General features: G+C 34.9%; 4 protein-coding genes across 4 annotated transcripts in view; 2 read left to right on the plus strand and 2 right to left on the minus strand.

The window, feature by feature from the left end:
• The window catches only part of LOC123670873, a 221,384-nt gene that overhangs the window by 118,256 nt on the left and 77,711 nt on the right, over positions 1 to 25,417 (minus strand). The gene's annotated exons all lie outside the window — the stretch shown is intronic.
• On the plus strand, positions 34 to 11,159 carry LOC123673658. Its single transcript, XM_045608247.1, has 8 exons — positions 34 to 130; positions 676 to 818; positions 2,554 to 2,680; positions 8,484 to 8,597; positions 8,665 to 8,684; positions 8,731 to 8,897; positions 9,135 to 10,289; positions 10,339 to 11,159. The coding sequence occupies exons 1-8, from the start codon at positions 34 to 36 to the stop codon at positions 10,961 to 10,963; spliced, it is 2,448 nt and encodes an 815-aa protein (XP_045464203.1). The 3' UTR covers positions 10,964 to 11,159.
• LOC123670868 (MFS-type transporter clz9-like) lies at positions 15,461 to 17,737 on the plus strand. The gene is made up of 2 exons (XM_045604444.1): positions 15,461 to 16,041; positions 16,254 to 17,737. Exon 2 carries the CDS (start codon positions 16,625 to 16,627, stop codon positions 17,699 to 17,701), a length of 1,077 nt encoding a protein of 358 aa, XP_045460400.1. The 5' UTR covers positions 15,461 to 16,041; positions 16,254 to 16,624; the 3' UTR covers positions 17,702 to 17,737.
• LOC123673667 lies at positions 19,580 to 20,224 on the minus strand. The gene has a single exon (XM_045608259.1). It carries the CDS (start codon positions 20,189 to 20,191, stop codon positions 19,580 to 19,582), a length of 612 nt encoding a protein of 203 aa, XP_045464215.1. The 5' UTR covers positions 20,192 to 20,224.

The raw sequence follows: 25,417 nt of genomic DNA on the forward strand, positions 1-25,417 counted from the left end.
ATAAAAACTACATGTGTGCCATTGATGGTAAATATGACTAACAATCAAAATGTAAACAGATCTCCAGGAATACATTGCCTATCTCCCGTGGTAAATGTTGAAGAACAGAACGAATGGAAACAAGTAAAAAGTAAGAGTGCGCGAGATGAATAAAAGAGTTATATACATAACAGCAAAAAAAATAGAGCAAGAATGTAAAATATGTAGGAAACTAATAGATTCATTTGAACAGTACCACTAGATCTATAAAACCAATTCTGGTAGATTTCTGGTAATTTTAACGATTCAACGTGAATACGAGCCCCAATATCGCTCTCAGTGGGAACAAATTCCAGAATTTTCAGGGATGGTTCTCAGGCCCATAGCAAAACTTGCAATTGTAAAATTTTGCCAAGAATGGTGTCTTTGAAAGAGCACGCAGCTTCTGCCAAACACAAGAAGAGAATTGTTGGATTTACTGGAACATCACATGTTTGTGGAAACGCACAATGAAAATATAGTTTATAATAATCAAGTCATTCTTATTTGCAGATTGACAAATTTTTGAGAAATTCAACACTCTCGGATGAAACCAAGAAGGCTGAAATTAAAATTGTTTCCTTGTAGAGCATAATATTCCACTTTTGGTGATGGATCACTTGAGTGAAGTAATAAACCAATCATTCATCTATTCAGAAATTGCCAAAAAATTTAGCTGCAAAAGAACAAAATCATTTGCTATTGCCTACAACGTGCTGGGTAAAAATTTCAAGGAAAAAATGATTTATGAAATGAAAGCAGGTTTACCTTTCTTCTCAATCATTATCGATGAAGTACATGTGAGTACTACAAAAATACTGGCTATTGCTGTGAAATTCTATTCATTCAGCAGTTGTTCTGTGAAGACAAAATATTATGGCTCGATAGATCTAAAAGGAGAGACTTCCCAACATTTTTAAATTGAGCGATTCCATAATTTGTTCATGTGATGTTAGAATCCGATAGCCCAAAAGTATTATAATTTCAGTAATACTGAAACTGTTCTCGGCAACTAGATACCTAATTGTAAAAAATATTCTATCCGCATTTCCTGAATACGCAGCCAAGTAAATTTTCTCATCTTCTCTTCTAATGTTTTTTTTTCTTTCAATTGAATTGTCATCTGCTCCTAGACATGAATTTTTAGGTATCTGAAAACCCCACAAATGATCATTATTTTATTATTTTTGTAAAAGAATCAACTTAATAAGAAAACAATTATACCATATTACGAAATTTCATTGTGAATTATTCTTCAAAACAAAAGTGCCTAAAAAATATTTTCACCCAAAGTCTCTCAAATGCTGATGCCACTCCTTGTATTAGTTATGAAAATAATGTGACAAGGATTGAACTGAGACTGTCATAATTCTTTCTAGTTGCTGCTAAATGAACATACCGAAAACATGAAAACGAAACCATCAAAGCAAGATAAACATGCGAGAAATATTCGAATAGCAAGGACTATTGAAAACAATTCATTGATTCATTTCCACAAAATTTTAAACAAAACAAAAATAAAAATGACCGAATTCAGAACCTGCAACTCATGAAAATCATTTCAATCTTCAAGAAATGACTCAATAATATACATGGGTTCTAAATTTCTACGGAAGATTGGCAAAAGTAGATTAAATAAAAACTTTCCGAAAAAATTGAAAATATAGAGGTGTTCACCTACTTACTTTTGGGCTCGAGATAAGAAATAATTATGTCTGAACACAACTCAGGTAATTCGAAAATATGTTTGAATGCAACTAGTGATGAATCTTCAGGATACCTTCTGATTAAAGCCTCATCCAGAATTTCAGCTAGATTGTAACTGAACTCAGAGTTTTCTATGATATTTCTCTGGATCTCCGACAAAACATCCGTGTTTCTCAAGTACTTTACCACATTTGTTGTCGGTTTGAAGAGAATATCGTACAGCGACACATCAGTATCAACAAAATATTGTTGATATTTTGTATGCAGGAAATGAAATACCTGAAACAAAATTTTAGGTATTCTATTTCCTGCATACAAATGTTGTAATTTTAGCTAAGCCTCTCTGTTGTGATATTATTCATAATATTGCCCTCCACTTCTTTTCCTTGAATTTTGCTTACTAGAAAATATTTAATATTGGCTTGGAATCATAATGTGCTGCCTCTCACAAGTGCGAAATGTGCAAAATTCTGATAATAATCAGAAACCTTATTTGTTGCTCCACGTCTCCGAAGTCCAACGCAGTATTTCTGAATTTTCAAATATAACAGCTTATTCTAAAGGCGTCTCGTCATGCTAATTTTTAGCGTTGAGGTCAATTCATCTTTGAATCAACAGCTCTGCAACTTGTAGATAAGGTCCAGATGATAAAAACTTACGTAATAATCGATGTAGGATATTCCGTGCTTTTATGTCTTTAGTGTTAATATTGCAACCTAAATCTAAAAGCGAACTGATCAGATGAATCCTCTCTGGTCTTTCGATGGCAAACATAGCAAAAATGTCCATCGCCAAAAATTAAACGTAATCTATGACGTTTCAAAATGAAATTTTAAATGTCTTGAAAATGGATGTAACAATTCATTTCAGCATAATGAAGGACTGACAAGGCATTTAACTGAACACCATGGTCTCAAGATAGAATATGAAACCTTGGAATTTTCTGCCAGAGAAGGTATGGTGTGGGTAGATAATTAAGTTATATTAATTAATGTATAGGGGATATCATTCTCTATAAGTATTACATCTACCTATAAATTAATATAATAATTTTATTAATAGTAATACCACAGCCGTCTTCAACTCAAGCCGTGCACAGAGAAAGGCAACGTCGCTTTCGTTGATTCAGGGAGTCCTATGCTCTCTCGTCGATCCAATGTTAGTTCGACGCGGACTCCTATATCCGCATTCTTAGTTTATAATTGTTGCATAATACACGGAATAATTCGAAAAGTACTATTGTTGGGGAGAAAATTCAGTTTATTTTTTGTTTTAAATTATTAGAAGAGGTAGTTTCCACAACACCCAGGAGGTACTACCGTGAAGCGTTACTTTTTAATGGGTAGTTCGCCAGTAGCCCTATTTTCCCAAAAACAATTGGTATTCAACCAGAAATAAAAATTACAAAACATAAACTCTGTAGTTGATAAATAGATAAAATAATATAGATATTCTGTGCAAACAAAAATAACGAAACATAAACTCTTATCTAGTTGATAAATGAATAAAATGATATATCTCTGTTCATACTATCTGGAGAGTTTGTAATTTTCTTTTTTTAGGGAGGTGTTTAGATGAATCTGAGGGTGAATCGGTCTTTTTGGATTCAATGTTAGATTTGGTCTTATCTTTTCTATAATCATTTAATATTATATTCGCGAACACTGACAGCAAATGAAATAAAATTTTCTTATAGTCCTTTCCACATAAACAAGTATTTTGAAATTCTTCAAAAGCGTATTCTGTCTGAATACTCAGAAATGTTAATTTTGAAAGAATATATTTTTGATCAACCGCTCGTAGAAAGTTCGATTCTAAGGAACTATCATTTAAAATTACCTCGAAAATAGCACACATATGGAGAAAAATTATTCTGACATGAATAGTTGGAATTGATAGACCCCCTCTGTGCAAACTATCAAAATATTCATTATCAAAGGAACTTCTTTTCTCTTCTACAACCAGGGACAAGCAAATATTACAATCTAATTTTCTGGAAGCACTATGGGATCCATATCCTGCAATATAAATTGAGGCCGATTCATCTACAGAACACTCGATTAAATAATTAGAATTGAATATTTCATTGAATTTATCGATATTTAATGTGTCCTCATCAAAAGTAAAACTACACGACTCATTCATTTCTAAAGAAAAGTTTTTTTTTATATCGTCAAGGGAAAAAGTTGATCTATTTGAATATCCGCATTACTCTAATTTTCTTTTCCACATTCAAAACTGCATCCAATGATACATTATAATTACAACCATTTAAAAGTCTGTAATTGCCAAAACGCTTTTCAAGTTTTTCGGTGGTGAATTTACCCGGTGAAAAATATTCAATGTCATAGTTTGTGAAACTATACCTAATTACATCCAAAAGTGTAGAAGTACTCTGAACGAAAGCCTTGTAAGTATCATTTGTGAGATGACCGTTGGAATCTAAATCATGCCATTTATTTATCCACACAACAGATTTCTCCAAAAACTTAACTCCATAATCATCATCTTCATTCGAAATCGGTTTAGAAAATTCATTTCTCCTAACGATCCCCTTTATGACACTGGTATTATTAACAATATCCCACCAATTTCTTATCAACTGCAGGAAGTCTGCAGTGTCGTTAAACCCAAAATCTTTCAAAGCAGCTATTGTGGTATCGTGAAATAAATTGTCAACTAGTGAAACTTTTTGCCTTTCGAAGCTATTAGGGAATGAAGTTTTGAAATTCAATTTGTATGCTTTCTTAATTATTGAATTTTTTTCAGCTTCGTAAACTTTTCTGACATCACTTAATTTGGCATATTTGATAAGACCTGTTTCACCTGTTTGTTTCAGGATAAACAAATGTTTTATCTAAATTTTTTAAATTGAACCAGTTGTTTCGAATATTTTTCATAACATGAACAAAATCATAAGACAAGAATATAGTTTTGCCAGTTTTTGTAGGATTGGGAATAAAATTTGAATTGGACAATTTCTTAAACATTGTTTGGTTTATTCTACAAATATTTGATAGATGTAAAGCATCCATTGCCAAGGATAGATGAACTGTTATCTCAGCTTCATGGAGAATTTTTCTCAAAATTAGATTTTTCCTGTGCGTACAATCAGTTAGAATTAGAGGAAAATACAAAAAATTTATTAGCGTGGAGTACACATAAAGGTATTTATAAAGTAAATCGATTACCCTTTGGCACTAAACCGGCTTGTTCTATTTTCCAAAAAATTGTTGAAAAAGTTTTGCAAGGTGTGAATGGAACGGTTATATTTTTGGACGATATCGTTGTGACTGGAAAAAACAGGGAAGAGCATATGAAAAATTTGGAAGAAGTTTTTGATAAGTTGAGTAAAGCGGGATTCAGATTGAAATTGAAAAAGTGCGAATTTTTCGTACCAGAAGTGAAGTATTTAGGTCATTACATAAACAGAAATGGTCTTCATAAAGATTTCGATAAAGTCAGAGCGATTACTGAGATGCCAACACCAACTGACCAGGGACAAGTGAAATCGTTTGTACTATGGACGATTTGTACCAAATTTATCGACCCTGTTAAGTCCTCTGTACAAATTGTTGCGCAAAGATTTTAAGGTCAACTGGTCTCAAGAATGTGATAAATCATTCAAAAGGGTCAAAGAGGCATTAACGTCAGATCAAACTTTAGTTTTCTTTGATAGGGATATTCCATTAAAGTTAATATGTGATTCATCACAGGTCGGAATCGGTTGTGTCCTGGTACATGTGTTTCCAGATGGTACTGAAAGACCCATAAGTTTTGCGTCCAGGAAATTGGGCAGAATTAAATTATTCAGTCATACATAAGGAGGCTCTAGCTATTTATTGGGGAGTGCAGAAACATTATCAGTACTTATTAGGAAATTCGTTTACTTTGTGTTCAGACCACAAACCGCTGTTAGCCCTATTCGGGGAAAATAAAGGCATCCCTCAGATGGCTGCGGAACGTTTACAACGATGGGTGCTTTTCCTCAGTGGATTTAATTACCATTTCCAATATATTAAAGGCTCTGAAAATGGAGGAGCCGACGGTCTTTCTAGATTTCCGATTGAATCGAAGGAAAAGGGTGAAATATTGGTTGATTATTTTCATTTTTTATTAGAAGATAAAATTCCGATAAGCGCCAAAGAAATACGTAATGACACAAGAATTGACAATGTTTTGAGCAAGGTTTACCTATTCGTTAAAGAGGGATGGCCTGATAATACTTCGGAAGAGTTGTTACCTTATAAACGGAGAAAGTTAGAACTTGGTATTGAAGGTGGAATTTTACTTTGGGGATTTAGAGTGGTAATTCCAAGTAAGTTCAGAAGACAAATATTGGAGGAATTACATGGTGCTCCTAACGGAATGGTTAAAATGAAAGCTTGGGCGAGGCAATATTTATGGTGGCCTAATTTAGACGCAGATATTGAGAAATATTTAAAAAATTGTAGTCCTTGTATGACATTGGCAAAAAATCCAAATAAAGCGGTTTTGACGAAGTTTGCGGAAGAAAAACACGTTTTCGACAGAATCCATATAGATTTTCTGGGGCCAATACAAGGAAGAAATTCCTTGATCATTATAGACGCTCATTCCAAGTGGCCCGAAGTATATGAAATGGGTAAAATGGATTCACAATCCACCATAGATATGCTAAGGGACTGCTTCGCACGATTTGGTTTACCAAATATTATCTTTTCGGATAACGGGGCTCAATTAACAAGTTCAGATTTTGAAGAGTTCTGAAGATTTAACGGTATTAAACATTCCACTTCACCACCCTTCCATCCTGAAACGAATGGTGCAGCGGAGAATAGCGTGAAATCTTTTAAAAATGCAATAAAAAAATTACTTATTGACGTTAGAGAGAAAGGTTCATCTCTCAAATCCATGATAAATAAGTATTTGTTTTCTTATCGTAATACTCCTCATTGCACAACTGGGGAAACTCCATCAAAACTGATGTTCGGGAGACAGGTCAAGACAAGACTTGATTTTTTAACAAAGTCAGAAGCAAATTTGAATAGGGAGTGACAAATAAAGTTTCATCATGGGAATAGGGAAGTTGAATTTGAAGAAGGGGAAGAAATTCATACCAAAGATTATAGCGACATAACTAGAACAAAATGGGTTAGGGCAATCATTTGCAATAAATTGGGTAGAAGAATATATATATGTACACCTGTAGATAATAAAAAATTAAGATGGAAAAGACATTTAGATCAGTTAATTAAAATAGGAAGATTTTATGATGACTTAGAAATAGACAATTCTGATAAAATTGAAAATGTGAAGCCAATAATCGAAAATGTAGATTCTTGGTTAGATTCAAATGTTGTAAAACAAAAGTGTAATGATATTTTAAATAAGGAAACTACTCAAAATATTGAAGAAAGAAATGATAGTGATGAGAAAATAAAAAATTGTGTTAGTGATGAGAAAATTAAAATTTGTGATAATAATGAGAAAATTAAAAATAGTGTTAGTAGAGACAAAATTGTATCATCACCAATTTCCAGACCTAAGAGGAACCATAAAGGCTCCTGATAGGTTGAATTTGTAAAAGTATTTAATTTTTCTATTTTTTTTATCTTAGGATGGAGGAAATGTAATGTAGCGATAAAAAGAAGTTTTATTTCTGTGTAATAGCACAACATTCTATGTTCATGTAAAATAACATAACCTGTAAAAATCATCTGTTAACCTCTCTCTTCTTAAGTCTTCAAGAACGCAAGTTCCCAAACCATACCAAATTTTAAGTTGTACAAAGTTATATTATATATATTAAATAAAATTAAAAGTAACCCAGTGTTAATCATTGAAAGACATTATACTTTCTTAATTATTGAATTTTTTTCAGCTTCGTAAACTTTTCTGACATCACTTAATTTGGCATATTTGATAAGACCTGTTTCACCTGTTTGTTTCAGGATAAACAAATGTTTTATCTAAATTTTTTAAATTGAACCAGTTGTTTCGAATATTTTTCATAACATGAACAAAATCATAAGACAAGAATATAGTTTTGCCAGTTTTTGTAGGATTGGGAATAACATTTGAATTGGACAATTTCTTAAACATTGTTTGGTTTATTCTACAATTATCTGTTATTATGCATAAAATTTCAATATACGTATTTTGTGAGTCGTAATTGGACTCACAACCTGTAACACAACAGCGACGAGGCATTTTCAATGTTTTTCTGGGGAGACAGGAAGAGTCAGAAACTTTGTACCAGATCACTATGTAAATTCAAGCACTAATTCACAGAATTGATACTGAATCACACTTAAAACTGATCAATATCACAATATTTCAAACACTCAGATGAACTTTATAAACAATACACACTCGGTACACAAAACCGGTAACAAGTGCAACTTGTTTGAAGAAATTATCAGAAAACCCCATACAAATCGGTGATCTGTAAGAATAGTTATTCCCCTTTAAGTTTTGAACTGAGCAGCCAAGTGTACCATTCCCTCTTAAACTCCGACCTTCCCGATGCATTTCGGGTCTATAGGCCTATCAGACATTGTTGCCGCTCTTACTGTGCATGGCTTGAGTTGAAGAAGGCTATGGTAATACAGGACACTAAGGTCAGCGAACCAGGTCAAATGAGAGCTCAATTTATTATTTCATTAAAAGCAGAAATAGTTACTTACATTATAATAACAACCTACCTAGCAGACCTCAGTTGGACACACAATATATTTCCTTCTATCTGTGTTTCAATATTAATTGAAATTTTTCAGATTTTCTTGCCTGGAAAGGTGCTACAGAAAAGAAAGACAAATCATATTATGTTGTTTCTAAAACAGCAACATCTGAAGACAAAAAACTTACTTATTATACATGCAACAGATCTGGTGAGTATTTTAATGTTCTGTCCTACTGGTAGATAAGTGGTTATATCTATGTAATGTATATTTTCAGGAAAAATAAAGTCTAGATGTGTAAATAATAAAAGACTTCCAAAAAGCCAGGGTTCATGTAAATTGAACAGAAACTGTACCAGTTGTCAAAGTTACAGAACATAATAATAAACTTACTGTTTTTTGGGTGAGATCTCATTATGGCCATGCACCAGAATTGCAACATATAAGGCTACCAGAAGCTGATAAGTCAGCAGTAGCATCTAAGCTTATTTTGGGCGTCCCAGCATCGAGGTATTTTCACTTTTTAATATTTACAGCAAATTCATTCTTATTATATAGAAAGTTATTGATCTCAGTACTTAGGGCCTTATTTATAATAGTTTCTCGAGGCTTCCTTGGCCAAGGAAGACCTTAGCATGTGACATCAATCACAATTTCCTGTTATCCTTTAGTCTTAGATAGAACCTGTTTTTATTCAAATTAATTTGTTGTTGGTTTTATTGACTGGTCTATTGCTTATTTTTTCAGGATTTTGGATTCCTATAGAGACATGCTGCCTTCTGATATAAGCGGACCTGATCAATTGAATCGTGAAGATATCCTCACAAGAAAAGACATTTCAAATATTAAGATATCTTATCATATCAACATCTCCGAAGGGGTTAAGGATGAAAATGATGCTGTATCTGTTGACCTTTGGGTAAAGCAAAGTGAGCATGATGAATGTAATCCTGTGTTGTTCTATAAAAAACAGGGTGTAGCAGATGGTGTATATAGTTTAAGGGTCTCTGATTTTTGTTTAGTTATAATGACCAGTTTCCAAAAGAATATGTTAGAAAAATTTGGAACTAACATCATAGCACTAGATGGAACTCATGGATTGAACAATTATGACTTCGAACTAACAACTATATTAGTGGTAGATGAATTTGGTGAAGGAATTCTTGTAGCTTTCATGTTTACTAACAGAAAAGACACTTACATTTATGAAGTATTTTTTAGTGTAATCAAATTAGCTGTGGGCGTTATAGTTACAAAAACATTTATGACTGATATCGTTTTCACATTTTACAGTGCCTGGTTTTCAATAATGGGTCCAGTTATACACCAACTATTTTGCTCATGGCATGTTGACCGGGCTTGGCAACAAAACTTATTGAAAATCAAAGATAAGGTTAAAAGGAAAGAAGCTTATAAAACTATAAAGTTTCTTCATCGAAATACAAGTTCTGAAACAACTCTAAATCATCTACTTTCAGATGTTGATACAAAGGATTTTGGCATATACTTTACCAAACATTATAAGGAAAATTATAAAAAATGGGCCTATTGCTTTAGAACAGGCTGTGGCATTAATACGAATATGAGGCTGGAATCGATGCACAAAGTCCTTAAATATTGTTACTTGGATGGGAAAAAAGTAAAAAGGTTAGATAGAAGTATACACGTATTATTGAAATTTGTAAGAGATAAATATATTGAAAGGAACATTAAAAAAATCAAAGGAAAACATACAGTACACACAAAGCAAATTGTCTTGAGACATATGACAGCAGAAAGTAGTGAATTCATTACTGAAATAATCAAAGAGGCAGAATGGATTGTTAGCTCCGAATCAAAAGAGCTTTATTGTGTAAAGAAGAACAAAAATGAGTCTTGTTGTGATTATATGTGTAGTATATCGTCGGCTAAGAGTGTAAATCTGCTATGTCCATAATGAACAATTTCACAGGTTTTCTTGGTTTTTTTGGTATCCTGTGAAATTGTTCATTATGGACATAGCAGATTTACACTCTTATCCGACGATATGTAATATCTGCTACCATACATATTCGTGTACATGTAATGACTTCATTACTGCTAGCTCAATTTGTAAGCATATTCATTATATTGAAATGAAATATTATGGTCTAAAACAAAACAGAGTGAACAAAGAGAGGCAAGAAAATGCTGGGTTAGTTAGGTGCACCCAAAATAAATTGGATGTCTTAAGAGAAAGAATTTCAAGAAAAATAGCTCTGACAATGAACAAGTTAGATATGAATAAAAATGGATTTGATGAAACCAAAATGTTTCAAATCGAGAACCACTTGGATCTTATAAATAAATTAATAGATTTGCCTTCTGATATTCCTACTGAGTCATTTACTCCCATTAACAGTCAAACTGAGCCAGCAAATAAAAAAATCTCTAAGCAAAAAAATTTCTATTCAACGCAAAAAAAAGTAAAAACAAAGAAAAACAAAGTAAAAAAACCGAATGAGACAGAAGTAATGAATATAAGTAGCAACTTAAATAGTAGTTTTTCAGGCTTATATGTTTCAAACTCAGAGACTGAAGATCATAAATATTTTTAGAATCAATAGTTATTGTAAAGGTAAAAAAATTGTATTGAATAAATAAATTACTTTTAAAAATGTGAAATGTGTATTTTTTAATCTGGATAAATACAATGAATTAATGGCAATATATTAAGTATTTTGACTTAACATCATATTTCATATTCAAATACTATTATGTGAACCTTGCTCGTTGCCTTCATTCAAAATGTCTAATCTAAGGCCGGCCATCCACGTACAGTTGAAACTGTCAGTTTCGATTGAACAGTTAAAACTGTCAGTCGAAACTCTACGTGAGTGGGTATTTCAGTCTCAGTTCAACTCGAATTTTTCAACTGAACAGTTCAACTGAGAGAAATGAAATTGTTCATATTTTTAACTGAAAGGTTTAACTGAACTGACAGTGTGTGGGGGTTCAACTGTGGAGTTCTCAGTTGATTTCGTGTCGAGCAAGGGTGCGCATCACAATGTCGCGTAAATATAACCAGGTTATAGTCGATTTCATCGAACTATATAGGTGGAACCTTGTTTATGGCAAGTGACATCGGCTGATTATCACGATCGCGCCAAAAAAGATGCGGCATACAGCAGACTGGCGAAAAAGTTGGAAGAAATGGAACCTGGTACGACCAAGAAATCGGTGCTGTCAAAAATAAACAGCTTGAAATCTGCTTACCGCAAAGAAAAAAAAAAGTTGAGGCTTCGAAAAAATCTGGAGCATCTGTGGACAGCATTTACAAGCCGGTACTTTGGTACTATGACCTGTTTGATTTTCTGAATGACCAAGACACCCCGAGAGTATCATATTCTAATTTAGAGAGTAGTGAAAATGAAAAAGAGGTAAGAAAAACACGATGTAATTAATGTTTAGTATTTATTTGTTTTTTAAAATATGTTTATCTTGCCAAGGGATTTTTCCCTCATTCATGAAGGAGTTCATAAAATCATTTCTGACAGTTTTTGCGTCAGTACAAATATTTCCTGCTCGACGGTGAAGTGGAATCATATTTGATTGTGAACTATCGACACCAGTAGAAATAATAGACCCGTCATTACTATTTTCTTGATAAATATAGTTTGGTGGGGCGTACGTGCTAGATTGATATTGAATCAAAAAGTTATGCAAAGCACAAGCACCCATTACAACCTTCTCTACGTTCCATGGTTCTAAATTAATTGAGGTCTGAAAGGTACGAAATCGCGAGGCAAGTATCCCAAAGGCATTTTCGACAATATGCCTTGCTCGAGACAATCGATAGTTAAAAACCTCTTTTCCAGCAGAATCTAACAGTCCTTGCCTAAAAGGCTTCAAAATATTCGTTCTGAGAGGAAACGCATCATCCGCAACGAATACATATGGAACATTCTTGAAATTGTTAGTAACATGGTCAGGCAGGGGAATATGTAAACTTTCGTTCACCAGCTTTTCAAAAAAATATGTGTTTTGAAGAACACCTCCATCGGAAATCCGCCAGTAAAAATCTGCATTTTGCGTCAACTATTGCTAAAAGAACCATACTGTGTTTTCTTTTGTAATTAAAATAATAAGATCCGGAGTCAGCTGGTGGAATTATATCAATGTGTTTGCCATCCATGGCACCGATGCAGTGTGGGAAATGCCATCTTTCCTCAAACAAACTTGCAATCTCCTTACATTCTTGTTCTGACTTAGGAAACTGAAATAAACAGTGATCATCAATTATTGTAGAATAGGTATTTTTTTTAATTTCAATATTTCAACAAAATCTTTTTATTTTCAAAGGAATCGACTGACAGTCTACTTCATGTCGAAAATGATATGAATGATGATCCTGATGTGGCAGCCTCCATGTCAATGGAGGAAACTCCATGCAAACAATCGAGAACACCCACATCGAGGCCTTGTGCGAATAAAAGAAGAAAAACAAATGATGACCTGACAACCGAAATGCTTACTACAGTGCGTGATCACTTCAAAGCACTTAGTGTTCAACCTGACCGTTACGATCTCGTTGGAAAAACGGTTGCTGTGAGATTGAGAGGACTAGAAAAGCGCTTGGCTCTTATTGCGGAAAAGAAAATTAATGACGTGTTATTTGAGGCAGAAATGGGATATCTAAGCCCATCGCCTATGGATAATTACACCATATTAAGAAGACAGAATCATAATATAACTTGCTTGTTCACTATCAATGCGGAGAATGCTCGGATACAGTCCCCAGCCAGTTCACAGGATGTCAGGGATGTCTGGCGTGCTATCATGATATTCAGATCAATATAAGTATGTAATAACTCAAATCCGCTCTTATATATTGTAGGGATAAGCATCGCTCTCATACTTATGGTGTTGTGGAATTACTATATATATCCCAAAATCATAATGCCAACTACTACATCAGCTGGCATATATGAAAGGTGCCAAGAAGCTTCGAAGAGATTGTCGACAAGAATTGCGCCTACGACAGACAATCAAATCTGAAATGACACGACGGCCGGATCAGGACAACCTAAGCTTATCTATATGAGCAATAAACACTGATTTAACGGATGTCCTATTGCAGTTGCCAAATTTTTAGTAGCATTGAGAGGACGACACTGCCGAGGAATAAAGGAGGCAGAGGTCTGCTAGACAACATGGAACTTGCCCATGGTCAAATTGAATGCCTACGAACATACTTCAAGGACAAATCAGGCACGTCAGAGATCTACAAAGTACTGTGTGAAGCAGACGAATCAACACCTTTGCAACTGCACATGGAGCAATTGTCATATAACCACCAGACAATCCAAGAAAAACTGCAAAGATGGAGAGAAAAGCCCCTACATGGACGACATTTCAACGAGGTGAACCAGGATCATGTCGACATTGAAGCGTCGAACTATTGGCTCACATCAGGTGCGATGTATCCAGAAACGGAAGGATTTCTTTTAGTCATCCAAGAACAAGTGATCTCAACAAGAAATTACTGCAAGCATATCATAAAGGATCGAACTATTACTGACGATCGATGCCGTTATGGGTGTCCAACGAATGAGACAATCCAACATATCACGGGTGGATGTCAAATGTTTGCAGGAAATGAAAATAAAGAGAGACACGATGCAGTAGGAAAGATACTACACCAAGAAACCACAATCAAGCTTGTTTTAGGGAGAACGGGAGAAACTCGACAATCCTGTTTATAGAGAAACTAGAAGAATACCATCTCGTGAAGAAACACTTCAAACAAACAGACCAGGATTTCCACTCTTTCACACTGAAAGACGAAAAGACACATGCGTGTTGAGAGGTCTGGAGCACAATCCCAACCTAGAAGAAATAAATTCAGAACTCAGGGAGTTGTACCAAGTTCCTGTAAAAACGTCCTATAAAATGAAAGGAACCAAAGTTCCTTTATACCTCGTGATAACTGATAATCAAGTAACCCTCAAGCAACTACAAAGAAACGTTAAAGTTTTGAGTTACACCAAAATTGAATGGGAACGATACAGCACATCAAAACAAATAATCCAGTGTCATCGCTGCCAGCAATGGGGACATGCAACCTCAAACTGCTTTAGCAAAGCAGTTTGCTTGAAATGTGCGGAAAACCATCTCACCAGCCAAGTGTGCGAACTGCAAAGGTAATCATCCAGCAAACAGTGTACAGTGCGAAGTGTACCTCAAAATCCTAGAGAAACGTCAGGCTAAGACCAGGCCGACAATTGCAGCACCTAAGAAATTCCTTCCTGCTCCACCCCCGGCTATGAATCCATGGGAGGACCGGAAGAGGGCCTATGAAGAGAGGAAGATGTAGAAGTTAAAGAGGGGAGTCAGTTATTTTCAATCAAATATTTAGTTGATGCTCTGTCGATTGTTATATCGTCAAGTAGATCTGTTCAGGCTAATACTACACTAGACTTAATTGAGGTGGCAAACATGCAAATTGAGAATCCACAACAATTAGAAAAATATCCTGTTGAATTAGATTTCGTTTTCGACAATCATGGGGAGTGGTGTCTGGCGGTTGGTAGACAGAGAGCTTTACAAGAAAAGACGGAGGAAACAATTACGTATCCGGGTTTTATTATAACAAATATACACATTTTTATATAAGTAGTCTTTCAATTTCATTGAAAATTGTCTTGATGTGGGGTGTTAGTTGAGAACCCTCAAGAGAAGTCACTGAACAAGCTATCACTGGTCTAGAGACTCCACATGCACGACCTAATGCTTGTTTAGACCTAACAAATACATATGCCACATTCTTGTCCTCGCACAAAAGGGGGATATGGAGTAAAATTTCAAGGGGTTGAGCATCACCTGCCAAAATAACCAATTCCGAAATTCCACGTTTCAATGTTTTAGTAACCTCGTTTGCACCTTTTCTTAATTGGTTGTAGTTCTGTGCCATCTGTACCAAATTCAAAATTTTCATTGTAAGCTGACCATCAGCTAGAGGATTTCTTCTGCCATTTTAGTGAATTTTTCTGAACGTATCTGATAAAAAAAAATTTAATATTTCTAAGCCTCTCTGCAGTTATTGCTTCACTGAGGTGTTAGTTCTTATAAGAAAATGTGTTCCAAACACGTGCACCCGGCTTTCGATTAGAACACAGATTTTATTAAAGGACTACACCATATTATTGAAGGAACAACAAAAGGGTTTTATAACTTAATGCGTATAAAAGAGAAAGTAATTAGGGGTACTTACAATATTATTAATCCGGAGTATATTGGTTTTTCAAGCAACGTCGATAAGATAGTAAAGCAAGATATGTCAAATATGATATTAGATAATTTAAATAGGCTAGTACCGATTCGAAGAGCGCAATACGATGTAATACCAATAGTGTTAAATCCAAAGTTGCATGCCCTTCAGGCTGCAACACAAGAATATATTACCGTAACGCGGTGTTACTTTGCTACGTATTGGTGACTTTACACATGACCGGTATATTTTCACTGAACATTATATCTGTATTAAATCTGACATCGTTGCGACAAAACACGTGCAGAGTTGATTAAGTCGAATGATGGTTGGAATTACACAATTCGAGAAAAGTGTTCAGTCCGTTGTGGAACGGTGTGGTGGACGTTTGAGCTGCGGCGTGATTATCGGCCGTTTCAACAACTGGTATGTACTAAGGGTTACTACCTTAATTTAGTCAGCAATTTCAGATTGATTTTATATGTACAATATGAATTAGTACTTTAAGAATATGTATTCACAATTTTAAATAAACATTATATATTCCTATGCAACGTTATGTGTTTTTTTGTATATCAAGGATACTTTACACATAAATTGGGATTCCAAAAATTAATGAATATAAACTTCTTTTTCAGCTTGGTATAATGGGCCGCATTTATAAAAGAAGAGTTGGTAATAGAAATTACGCAAATTATTCTGAAGACACATTAAAGCAATCCGTGCTGGGGCTAGTTACAGAGAAGCTGGAATCCGTTATGGAATTCCATGGAAAACCTTGTGGAACAAGGTCAAAGGAAAACATAAGAACAAAGTGGGTGGACCAACTGCATTAACGGAAGTCGAGGAAAGAGTTTTGGTAGACGTGCTTCTTGCAGCTGGTGAGTTCGGAAGTCCTCTCACTGCATTCGATCTCAGATTACTAGTCAAAAGATATTTTGATCGAAAGGGAACGATCATAAGCAAGTTTCCAAACAACTTGCCAGGCCACGACTGGGTTTTGAATTTTATGGATAGGCACAAAGATAAGCTGTCACAAAGAAGCTGCCAGAACATCAAGACATGTCGTGCAGAGAAAACGGAAGAGGAGATGCAAAATTATTTTGAAAATTTGGAGAGAAGCCTGAGAGATGTTCCACCTACTAATATTTTAAATTTCGATGAAACTAATCTTTCCGATGACCCCGGATCTAAAAAATGTATATTTCGGCGAGGAATGAAATATCCAGAACGAGTAATGAATACTTCTAAGGCATGTATTTCCATTATGTTTGCCATCACTGGGGCTGGAGATGTTTTGCCACCATACACGGTGTATAAGGCGGAGCGATTGTACGACCAGTGGACCATTGGAGGACCGAAGAATGCTCGTTATAACAGGTCGAAATCGGGGTGGTTCGATGGCTTTACCTTTGAAGATTGGTTCTCCTCAATTGTTATTCCTTGGGCGAAAAGGCTTTCTGGGCCTAAAGTTATTATAGGCGATAATTTATCCTCACATCTGAACATAGAAATTATAATAGAATGTCAGCGAAATAATGTTAGATTCGTATTTCTACCGAAAAATGCAACGCATATCACCCAGCCTTTGGATGTGGGTTATTACGGGCCTCTCAAAAAAATATGGAGGAAATTACTGACGGATTATAAAACACAGAATCCTCGAGACCAAACTCTGAACAAGTCCACATTTCCACATTTGCTGAAAAAGTTGATGGACAAATTAGATTTGACCAATAAAACTACAATTGAGGGAGCTTTTCGAGGAACAGGAATCATTCCATTTAATCCACAGGAAGTGATGAAAAGGTTGCCTTCAAATAGAGCCCAGGAACATATTTCCGAAACACTCAGCGAGTCGATGCTGGACTATTTGAAAGGATTTCGTACTCCTCAATCAAATATAAAACCTCGATCAAGAAAAAAAATGTTGAAAATTCAACCAGGAAAATCAGTTTCCTATGAAGATTTTTGTTCCGATGAAGAAAATGCTGCAGAAGCTGTAGAAGGCGTTGCCGAAGATGAAGAAGAAAAAGAAAATATTCCAAATATTGATCTCACTGATGTAGACGTAATGGCTCGTTGACACGGTGCGAGAAACCACGTGCGTGAAGGCCTCGAATCGTATTCGCATTAGGGATGGGCAAGGAACAGAAAACTATCGATATATGTATATTGTATCGGTATTTTCGGACACTATCGAAATATGTTAGAGTAAAAATATCGATATGTCGATATTTATCGATATATATCGCTGTAATATTTTTGTGTGGCAACATTTTGTTGAATTGATAAAGTTTTTCTATCATAGAGGAGAATAATAAGATTCAGATGACGGGATTCAGTTGGAAAGATATATTTTTTAGTAGTTTTCATTATTTCGCATTATGATTTCGACCACACGAAACATATTTTGATCTGCTTCTATTAGTCGAAAATCCAGATTTTTAGTTGTTTGCTCCCATTTCATGGAATATTTTCGGTATGCAGAATTTCTGTTTCGCGATTTACATTTCGATATTTAGGTATTTCAGAGTTTCAAATTCGATATTTTCAATATGTCGCATTATGATTCATCGTGACCAGATTCAGTTGAAAACACATTTAGTAGTTTGCTTCCATTTTTATAAAATATTTTCAAAATGAAGTAGGTACTTTCTACATATCGAAAATACTCGATATTTATTTGAAAGTGTAAAATTCGATATTTTTTAATATTTTGCATTATGATTTTGACCACACGAAACATATGCTCTAATTCCATTAGACGAAAATCCAGTTTCATCGTGACCAGATTCAGTTGAAAACATCATATTTAGTAGTTTTGCCATCTTTCAATATGTAGAATTTCAAAACTGAAAATGCTTCTTATTGTATGGGTTAATATGGGGTAAGTAAAAGGCAAGGTCTATAGATTACACTAAATCTATAGACCTTGGGTAAAAGGGATCTTGGAAATTCCAGCAATAACCAATAAATGGTTCAGGACGTTTATGTACAGAAAAAAAGGTATTTAACAACAGCCGTTAAATTTTATTAAAATTTTATTATGTCTTTTTTCTTGAGCTTTCAGCAAGATCGAGACATAACATTTTATTTTCGATGAGTAGAATTTCAAAACTGCTAGATATATCGAAAAAATTCGATATTTATTTTATAGTTCGCTAAATCAGGATTTTCAACTATTGGAACTAAAGTATAATATATTTCGTGAAGTCGAAATCATAATGCGAAATATAAAAAATATCGAATTTGATACTCTGAAATCTATATAAATATATCGATTATATCGGTTGCAAAAATATCGGCAACCGATAGTATCGGGTTGGAAAATATCGGCGATATTTATCGAAAATTTCCTGGGAAAATAACGATATTTCGATATATCGATATTTATTGCCCATCCCTAATTCGCATTCGAGCTCGAACCGTATATACCAATCACGCGCGTGGTCAGTGTCACCACGTGCGTGCTCGAACGGGTATTATGCAGGTTTATTAGTTGGCGTTCGAGATCCGTGGTAGAACGTTGTTGATTGCTAAATTAAACAGTGTTTTTTTAAAATTATGGCAAAGTGGAGTGAACAACAAATGTCAAACTTTATTCATTTATATGAAACTCATTCTTGTTTGTGGCAAACAAACTCTCCGGAGTACAAAAATCGCGACAAACGTCAGCAGGCTCTAGAGAATATCTTGGAAGAGATGAAAATCCCGAATTTTACAGTGAACGATTGTAAAAATAAAATAAAAAATATACGTTCACATTATTGTCAAGAGTTGAAAAAAATTAAGAATTCCATGAAAAGTGGTATGGGGACACAAGATATATATAAGCCAACATTGCCGTGGTTCCACATTTTGGATGGTTTCCTGAGACCGCTTGTGACGCAGAAAACAGAATCTAACTTAGAGGTAAGTATTTTTATTAAAGCGAAATAATCTAAATAACAAATTATTAAAATTAAATCATTTTTTCCTGCCATGGTACCGCACCTTCTCCATTAAAATACTGACAGTTTCTGTCTCGTAAATTTGTGGCATTTTTTGGTGGATTATTGGTGCTCCTATCTGCTCGTAAACTTGTTAAACCCTGTGTAATTTCTCTCCATTTACCAGGAGCAATTGTTCCTAATTCTAGGTTTTCGCTGTCTACAATTCCGTTAGCCCAATAATTTCGATCATTGCTTTTTCGCAACCAATTATGCAACGAGCAAGCAGCCAAAACGACTTTACTTGCCTTAGGGGGGCTTAAATTAATATCTTTTTCAAACACTCGAAAACGGGCTGCTAATATGCCAAATGCATTTTCCACAATGCGTCTGGCTCTAGAAAGGCGATAGTTAAATATTCTCTCTGGCATACTTAAATTCCGTTTTTTGTAAGGCTTCATTATTTGAGTTGTAAGAGGAAACGCATCATCTGCTACTATTATGCCGTTTTCTGGTATGTTTAGTGATTTGTCTGTTAATGCTTCGCAGAAACGTGAGTTTCTGAATATGCGTCCATCTGAGAAGCGTCCCTTCGATCCTACATCAACATAATTGAAGCAATAGTTATCATCCACCAGCACCATTATTACTATACTAAATTTGCTTTTATAATTGTAATCAGTGCCCTATTACCGCCTAGGCCAACATAGGCCATGGCCTAGGGGCGGCACAATTTTAGGGGCGGCAAATTTTTCGGTGAATAAAAAAAAATTCTTTAACTCCTCTACGAAAATGTAGAAATAGCCATCTGTCAGAAGAAGATTTAAAAAATTTGAATTTTTAAAATTCTCTTTACTCATAGGGGCGGCAAATTGTTTTTGGCCTAGGGGCGGAAAAGAGTTTAATCCGGCCCTGATTGTAATAGTCTGATCCGCTTTTTTTTGGACACTTAATGTTCACATGTTTTCCGTCTAAAGCTCCAATGACGTTCGAAAAAAGTTTTTGAATGAAGGAATATCTTCATTTCTTAATTCTTGACACAGTTGTTGTGAAACACCAAATTTTTTTCGTCTGCTCACCCACCTTCGCACCCATTCTCTTCTATTTGACACTTTTTTCTTCTTAGTTTTTATTTTTTTTGCTATTATTACAGCCAAAATTTCACTAACAACACACACACCTTGTAGTACCGAATTCATTCTTGCAACTGAAAGCCCGAATCGTGTCAACCAATTTCACGAATGTTCTTTCGAGATGCGAGTCACGAATGCTCTTCACGCACGTGGTTTCACGCGTTCGAGCTCGCACCGTGTCAACGAGCCATTATGCGTGAAAGTGGAGTACCCAATTGATTCGACAGATAAGGTTTCTTTTTAATTTCGAAATATCTTCAAGTGCTTTTCTCTATTGAACGAGGTTCCAGTCAGATTTTCTTCGAGTGCTTAAAATTTGTTGTTTGTGATAATTAACAATAGCATCAAGCTCTGAAGGTAAATTTTAAACAATTTTGTGAACACTACAATCAATAGCATAACAATTGCTGTTATACTCTGGTTATACATTATTTCTTATTTGAATTTGCAGAATGGATTCAGAGAAAAGAGCAAAATCCAATCCGCTGCAGTGATCAACATTTCTGGATTTCGCGGAAGTTAATCCAGAAATATTAACGAAAAAATTTCAAGGAATTAATGGAAGGAAGACATATGAAGAAAAATGGGCTGAAATAGTGACTACATTGAATAGTATCGGTTACCAAAATAAACCTGTAGCAAAATGGCAAAAGGTATGTAAACATATTATAATAACGAATGTTATACAGATGTTGATTTTGCTACCAATTATTAATGTTCGAACTTTGTTTTAGGCTGTTGCGGATTGGAGGTCCAAAGTTAAAGGGAAGACAGCATCCATCAAAAAGGGGGTTGTCTCAAACAGGTGGAGGTGGACCTTCATGTGTACTGAATGAGACTACTGGCCATAATAGGCACAATAGCTGTTATAGGTGTAACAGAGGTTGAAAGAGGAATTGTGAGTAAAAAAAGGCAAATCCATATATTTTTTGTGCCATTAGATCCATTTCATTAATCCTTTGTTACTGATTCATATACCAAATATTTAACCTCTTTTATCGTAGGTCCAAGAAGAAATACCGACAACTTCTTCAAATGAAGAGAAGGAAAATATTTCATTATCGCCACCGCCACTTATGCTTCTATTGATGAGTGGTTGTGGCGAGAAGAGAGAATTATTGGAGGATGGGCCAAAAAAAAACCGTCAAGAAAAATAGGACAATGGAGAAAAAACCACCAAACAATATAAGAAGTTTGCAAAATCTACATGTAGAAAGCTTGCAAGCCATGAAAGAAATTTCGAAACACATTGGATCACTGGCAGAGAGCATTAAACTTCTGGCGGAATCGAATTTAAGCTTAGTGGAACAAATGAAAAAAAGAGACAATTCATGATTGTATATAAATAAAATAAATTATTTTTCCATTTCTACCCCAAAAATCTATAGATCTGTTTGTTGTGTTTGCATGAAATTTTAAGTGTACCTTTTATCTCTTCACATTCATTTGACGCTATCGTTAAGCTTAGTCACAGAACATCAAATTAGTGTAGTTTAGACCAGAAATCACTGAGTTATGTTACACGATCTACACTAGTGTACAATATTGTATTTAGTGCAGATACAAGGAACAAACCTTATATCATTCTTTTATTGATTCTAAATTATTTCAAAGTTATTGTTCAGTGGAAACATAAACATGTATATCTTTGAAATATTGCCACCAAGTCTACTGACAATTACTCTGAAGTTACTTACAAAAATAAAAATACATTTCATATAACAGCTAAGTAAATATTAACCAGTATTTTCAAGTAGTCAGAATATTTAGAAATATTCGTCAGTTACTAAGGGATTTGTATTATATGCATTAATTGATTCGATGGAATTTTTTCAGGGGAATAGTCATTATAATTGATGTTTAACTGATAATAATAGTATATTATAAACGTAGGAATAAGAATGAAGGTTTTAACTTATAATCCATTGAACGAGGTTCCATTTCGAATTTCTTCCAGTGCTCAAATAAGACTTTTTGTAATACTCAATATTTGCATTCAGGTGCTGTATTCAATTAGCTAATTCATTCTTAATGATAAACTGAACAGTTTAAAATGGTATGAAACCCTTTGTTAAGTAACTTCCAATGAGAGTCACAAATCGAAATATAATTTCTGAGAATACTCAAGTTAAATACTGTGGATTATTCAAAGGACATTACAGCTAGAGTCCCTAAAAGGGACTCTTATCTCTTTGCTCTTATTAGAGATTATCTCAGGTACCTCATATGTCAAAACCTGCTGAATCCTGCAGTAGCTCAAATATCTACTTATTCGCAACGTTGCCAATGTTCCTTCGTGTAAAGTCGGTAAGCTCCGACAACGAAACTAAAAGCGTAAAGATAACGAAACGATAAAGAAAAAGACGCTTACAGAATACCGCATTCGCTCCGCTTAGCTTCGCTTCGTAACGTTATCGCTTTCGTTTGCTATGATAACGAAAGTTACAGAATCCTACCCCTGGTGGTAAAGTACCAGGAAAGGGTCGTTGTGGTCGACGTAACGTAACAGTCCGCCACGAAGATGCGGACTCTTTTGCGAGGGGACGCACAGATCAAGTGCAAAAGTATAGCTCATTGCTACCTGGCCTCCAGCAGAGGTTGAAAGTGACAGCTGGGGAAGTCCTACCGGTTGTGTTAGGAACGAGGGGAGCAATTCCCGAGGAGACGATTTCACCGCTAGCCCGTATAGGCATAAAGGATAAATCACCACTCAAAACGAATTCGATGATCGCCCTCCGATGTTCGATAGAAACATTCCATGAATTCTTGGATTATGATGCTCCCCTCCGTCGCCACAGACATCGTAGACGAGGGTAGGAAGACCCCGGCATCTTCCTGGGCCCTAAGGCCTCAAACAAATCAGTAAAATCGTAGCGGCTATAGTGTCAACTTGAATAATTCCATTGTTATTGGAAGAAGCAAGGACTTGGACAAGAGATAACAAAAAAAAATTTGTTTGATGTTGCCCTTCCTTCATTTTTTCGGTATAAAGAATTAGGGAGAAAATCAAGGAATTGGGTAATAATACCAGCCTTAAAATGCTTGAATTGGCTGTAAGTCAATAAGTGAACTATTCAAGGAGGACAACCAGCAACCCTAAAAAAGGTAAAAGTAGCTAGAGTGTTACAAAAAAAAAACCATAAACTTATTTTTAAAAATCTAATGAAATTTACCATTATTTTCAGGCAAATGTCAGTCTGTAGTTCCATAATAATATTGGGAAAAAATAAATAATTCAGTCAATGCTTGAGTATGTATTAAAACTTGAAATTTGATTTTGTTAATAAATTATTTCACTTACCACCATATCCTCATTATTTAACCCTAGAATACTAACCATTCGTAAAATTTACGAATCACAGATGCTGTGATGCGATTGGCTAATTCAGCGTAACCAGCAGTATTTTCGTTCTTTGTCTAGCTTCGTTATTCGGTTCGACGGGTCATTTGAACAGTTCGTTCTTGTGAACAGATAAGTGCGTATCAAGATATCCAGGGGTGATTCGTAATATTTATGATAGGTTAGTAAGCATGTTATTATCTCGTCGGATTATTTTCATTAGTCAATATTTTTTATAGTTGTTATTGTACCGAAATGGCGAAACGCAAGTGCTTCAATGATTATAGAAAGTTGACGCAAAAAGAAATAGAGGAATTAGCCGTACCCCTCAGCTCATCCAGTGATGAAGAAGATCCAGGTAGCGGTTCAGAAATAGAAGATAATCTAGAGAAAGATTTCTCACCTTCTGAATCGGAATATGAACCTGGAATATCTGACGCAGAAAGCACTGATTCAGAACCAATCGACTTTGTGCTACGTAAAAAATATAAACGGAGTGTACTTTCCTCACATGAACATTTTGAGACAGTAAAAATAAACAACTCTCACGATAATGAACAACCAATGGAAAGTAATGAAAATCAATAAGAATATTCGGAAACGTTAGGAAACCATAATAACAATAAAGAACAATTCGTTTTAGAAGATGAACCTGAGAAATTGGAAGCCGACGAAAACAATTTAGGAGGGTCAGAGAATATTTCGGAAATAAGTGAAAATAATGAACCAACAAGTACGTTCGGTTCAAGTCTGAGAGGCAAAAATGGCCTTCGATGGTGTACCGTTGCCAACAGGCGTAAACGAATTTCAAATAGAAATATCGTTCATATAGTACAAGGACCTTTCGGGAAAGCAAAAGAGGCACAAACACCGTTAGATGCTTTTCTTTGTTTGCTGAATGAGTCTATTTTGGGAAAAATTTTGATACACACAAATACAGAGATACGAGGTAAATCAGAAAAATACAAAATTGAAAAGGCTACAAATTCCGAAACTAATCGAAAAGAATTAAATGCACTTTTAGGACTATTGGTGTTTGCAGGTGCCCAAAAGGACAATCATTTGAATACCAGAGAGATGTTCGACTATAAAATATCTGGTTCAATTTACAGAGCAACAATGAGTTGTGAAAGATTCAATTTTTTATTAGAAAATCTTCGGTTCGATGATAAGACAACACGTATTGTGAGGAGGCAACAAGACCGTTTCGCGCCCATTCGAGATATTTGGGAGGAGTTCATTTCCAATTGCAATCATTCTTATATACCGGGGAGTTATATAACTATTGATGAGCATCGTAATGTGCTGTGATGTAGGTACAAAGTATATGTTTGCGGCTGAACCATACCTCGGTAAAAATACCGACACTAAAGGATTACCCCTAGGAGAATATCATG

Source organism: Harmonia axyridis, chromosome 1, assembly GCF_914767665.1.
Source record: "Harmonia axyridis chromosome 1, icHarAxyr1.1, whole genome shotgun sequence".
Taxonomy (NCBI): domain Eukaryota; kingdom Metazoa; phylum Arthropoda; class Insecta; order Coleoptera; family Coccinellidae; genus Harmonia; species Harmonia axyridis.

Excerpts from the sequence above, each read along its gene's own strand:
- LOC123673658 (XM_045608247.1), top strand. The coding sequence starts at position 34 with ATGACTAACAATCAAAATGTAAACAGATCTCCAGGAATACATTGCCTA. Across the intron at positions 819-2,553 it reads TCATTATCGATGAAGTACAT|AATTTTAAATGTCTTGAAAA; the intron begins GTGAGTACTACA and ends GTTTCAAAATGA. Across the intron at positions 8,598-8,664 it reads TTATACATGCAACAGATCTG|GAAAAATAAAGTCTAGATGT; the intron begins GTGAGTATTTTA and ends GTATATTTTCAG.
- LOC123670868 (XM_045604444.1), top strand. The coding sequence starts at position 16,625 with ATGGATAGGCACAAAGATAAGCTGTCACAAAGAAGCTGCCAGAACATC.
- LOC123673667 (XM_045608259.1), bottom strand. The coding sequence starts at position 20,191 with ATGGTGCTGGTGGATGATAACTATTGCTTCAATTATGTTGATGTAGGA.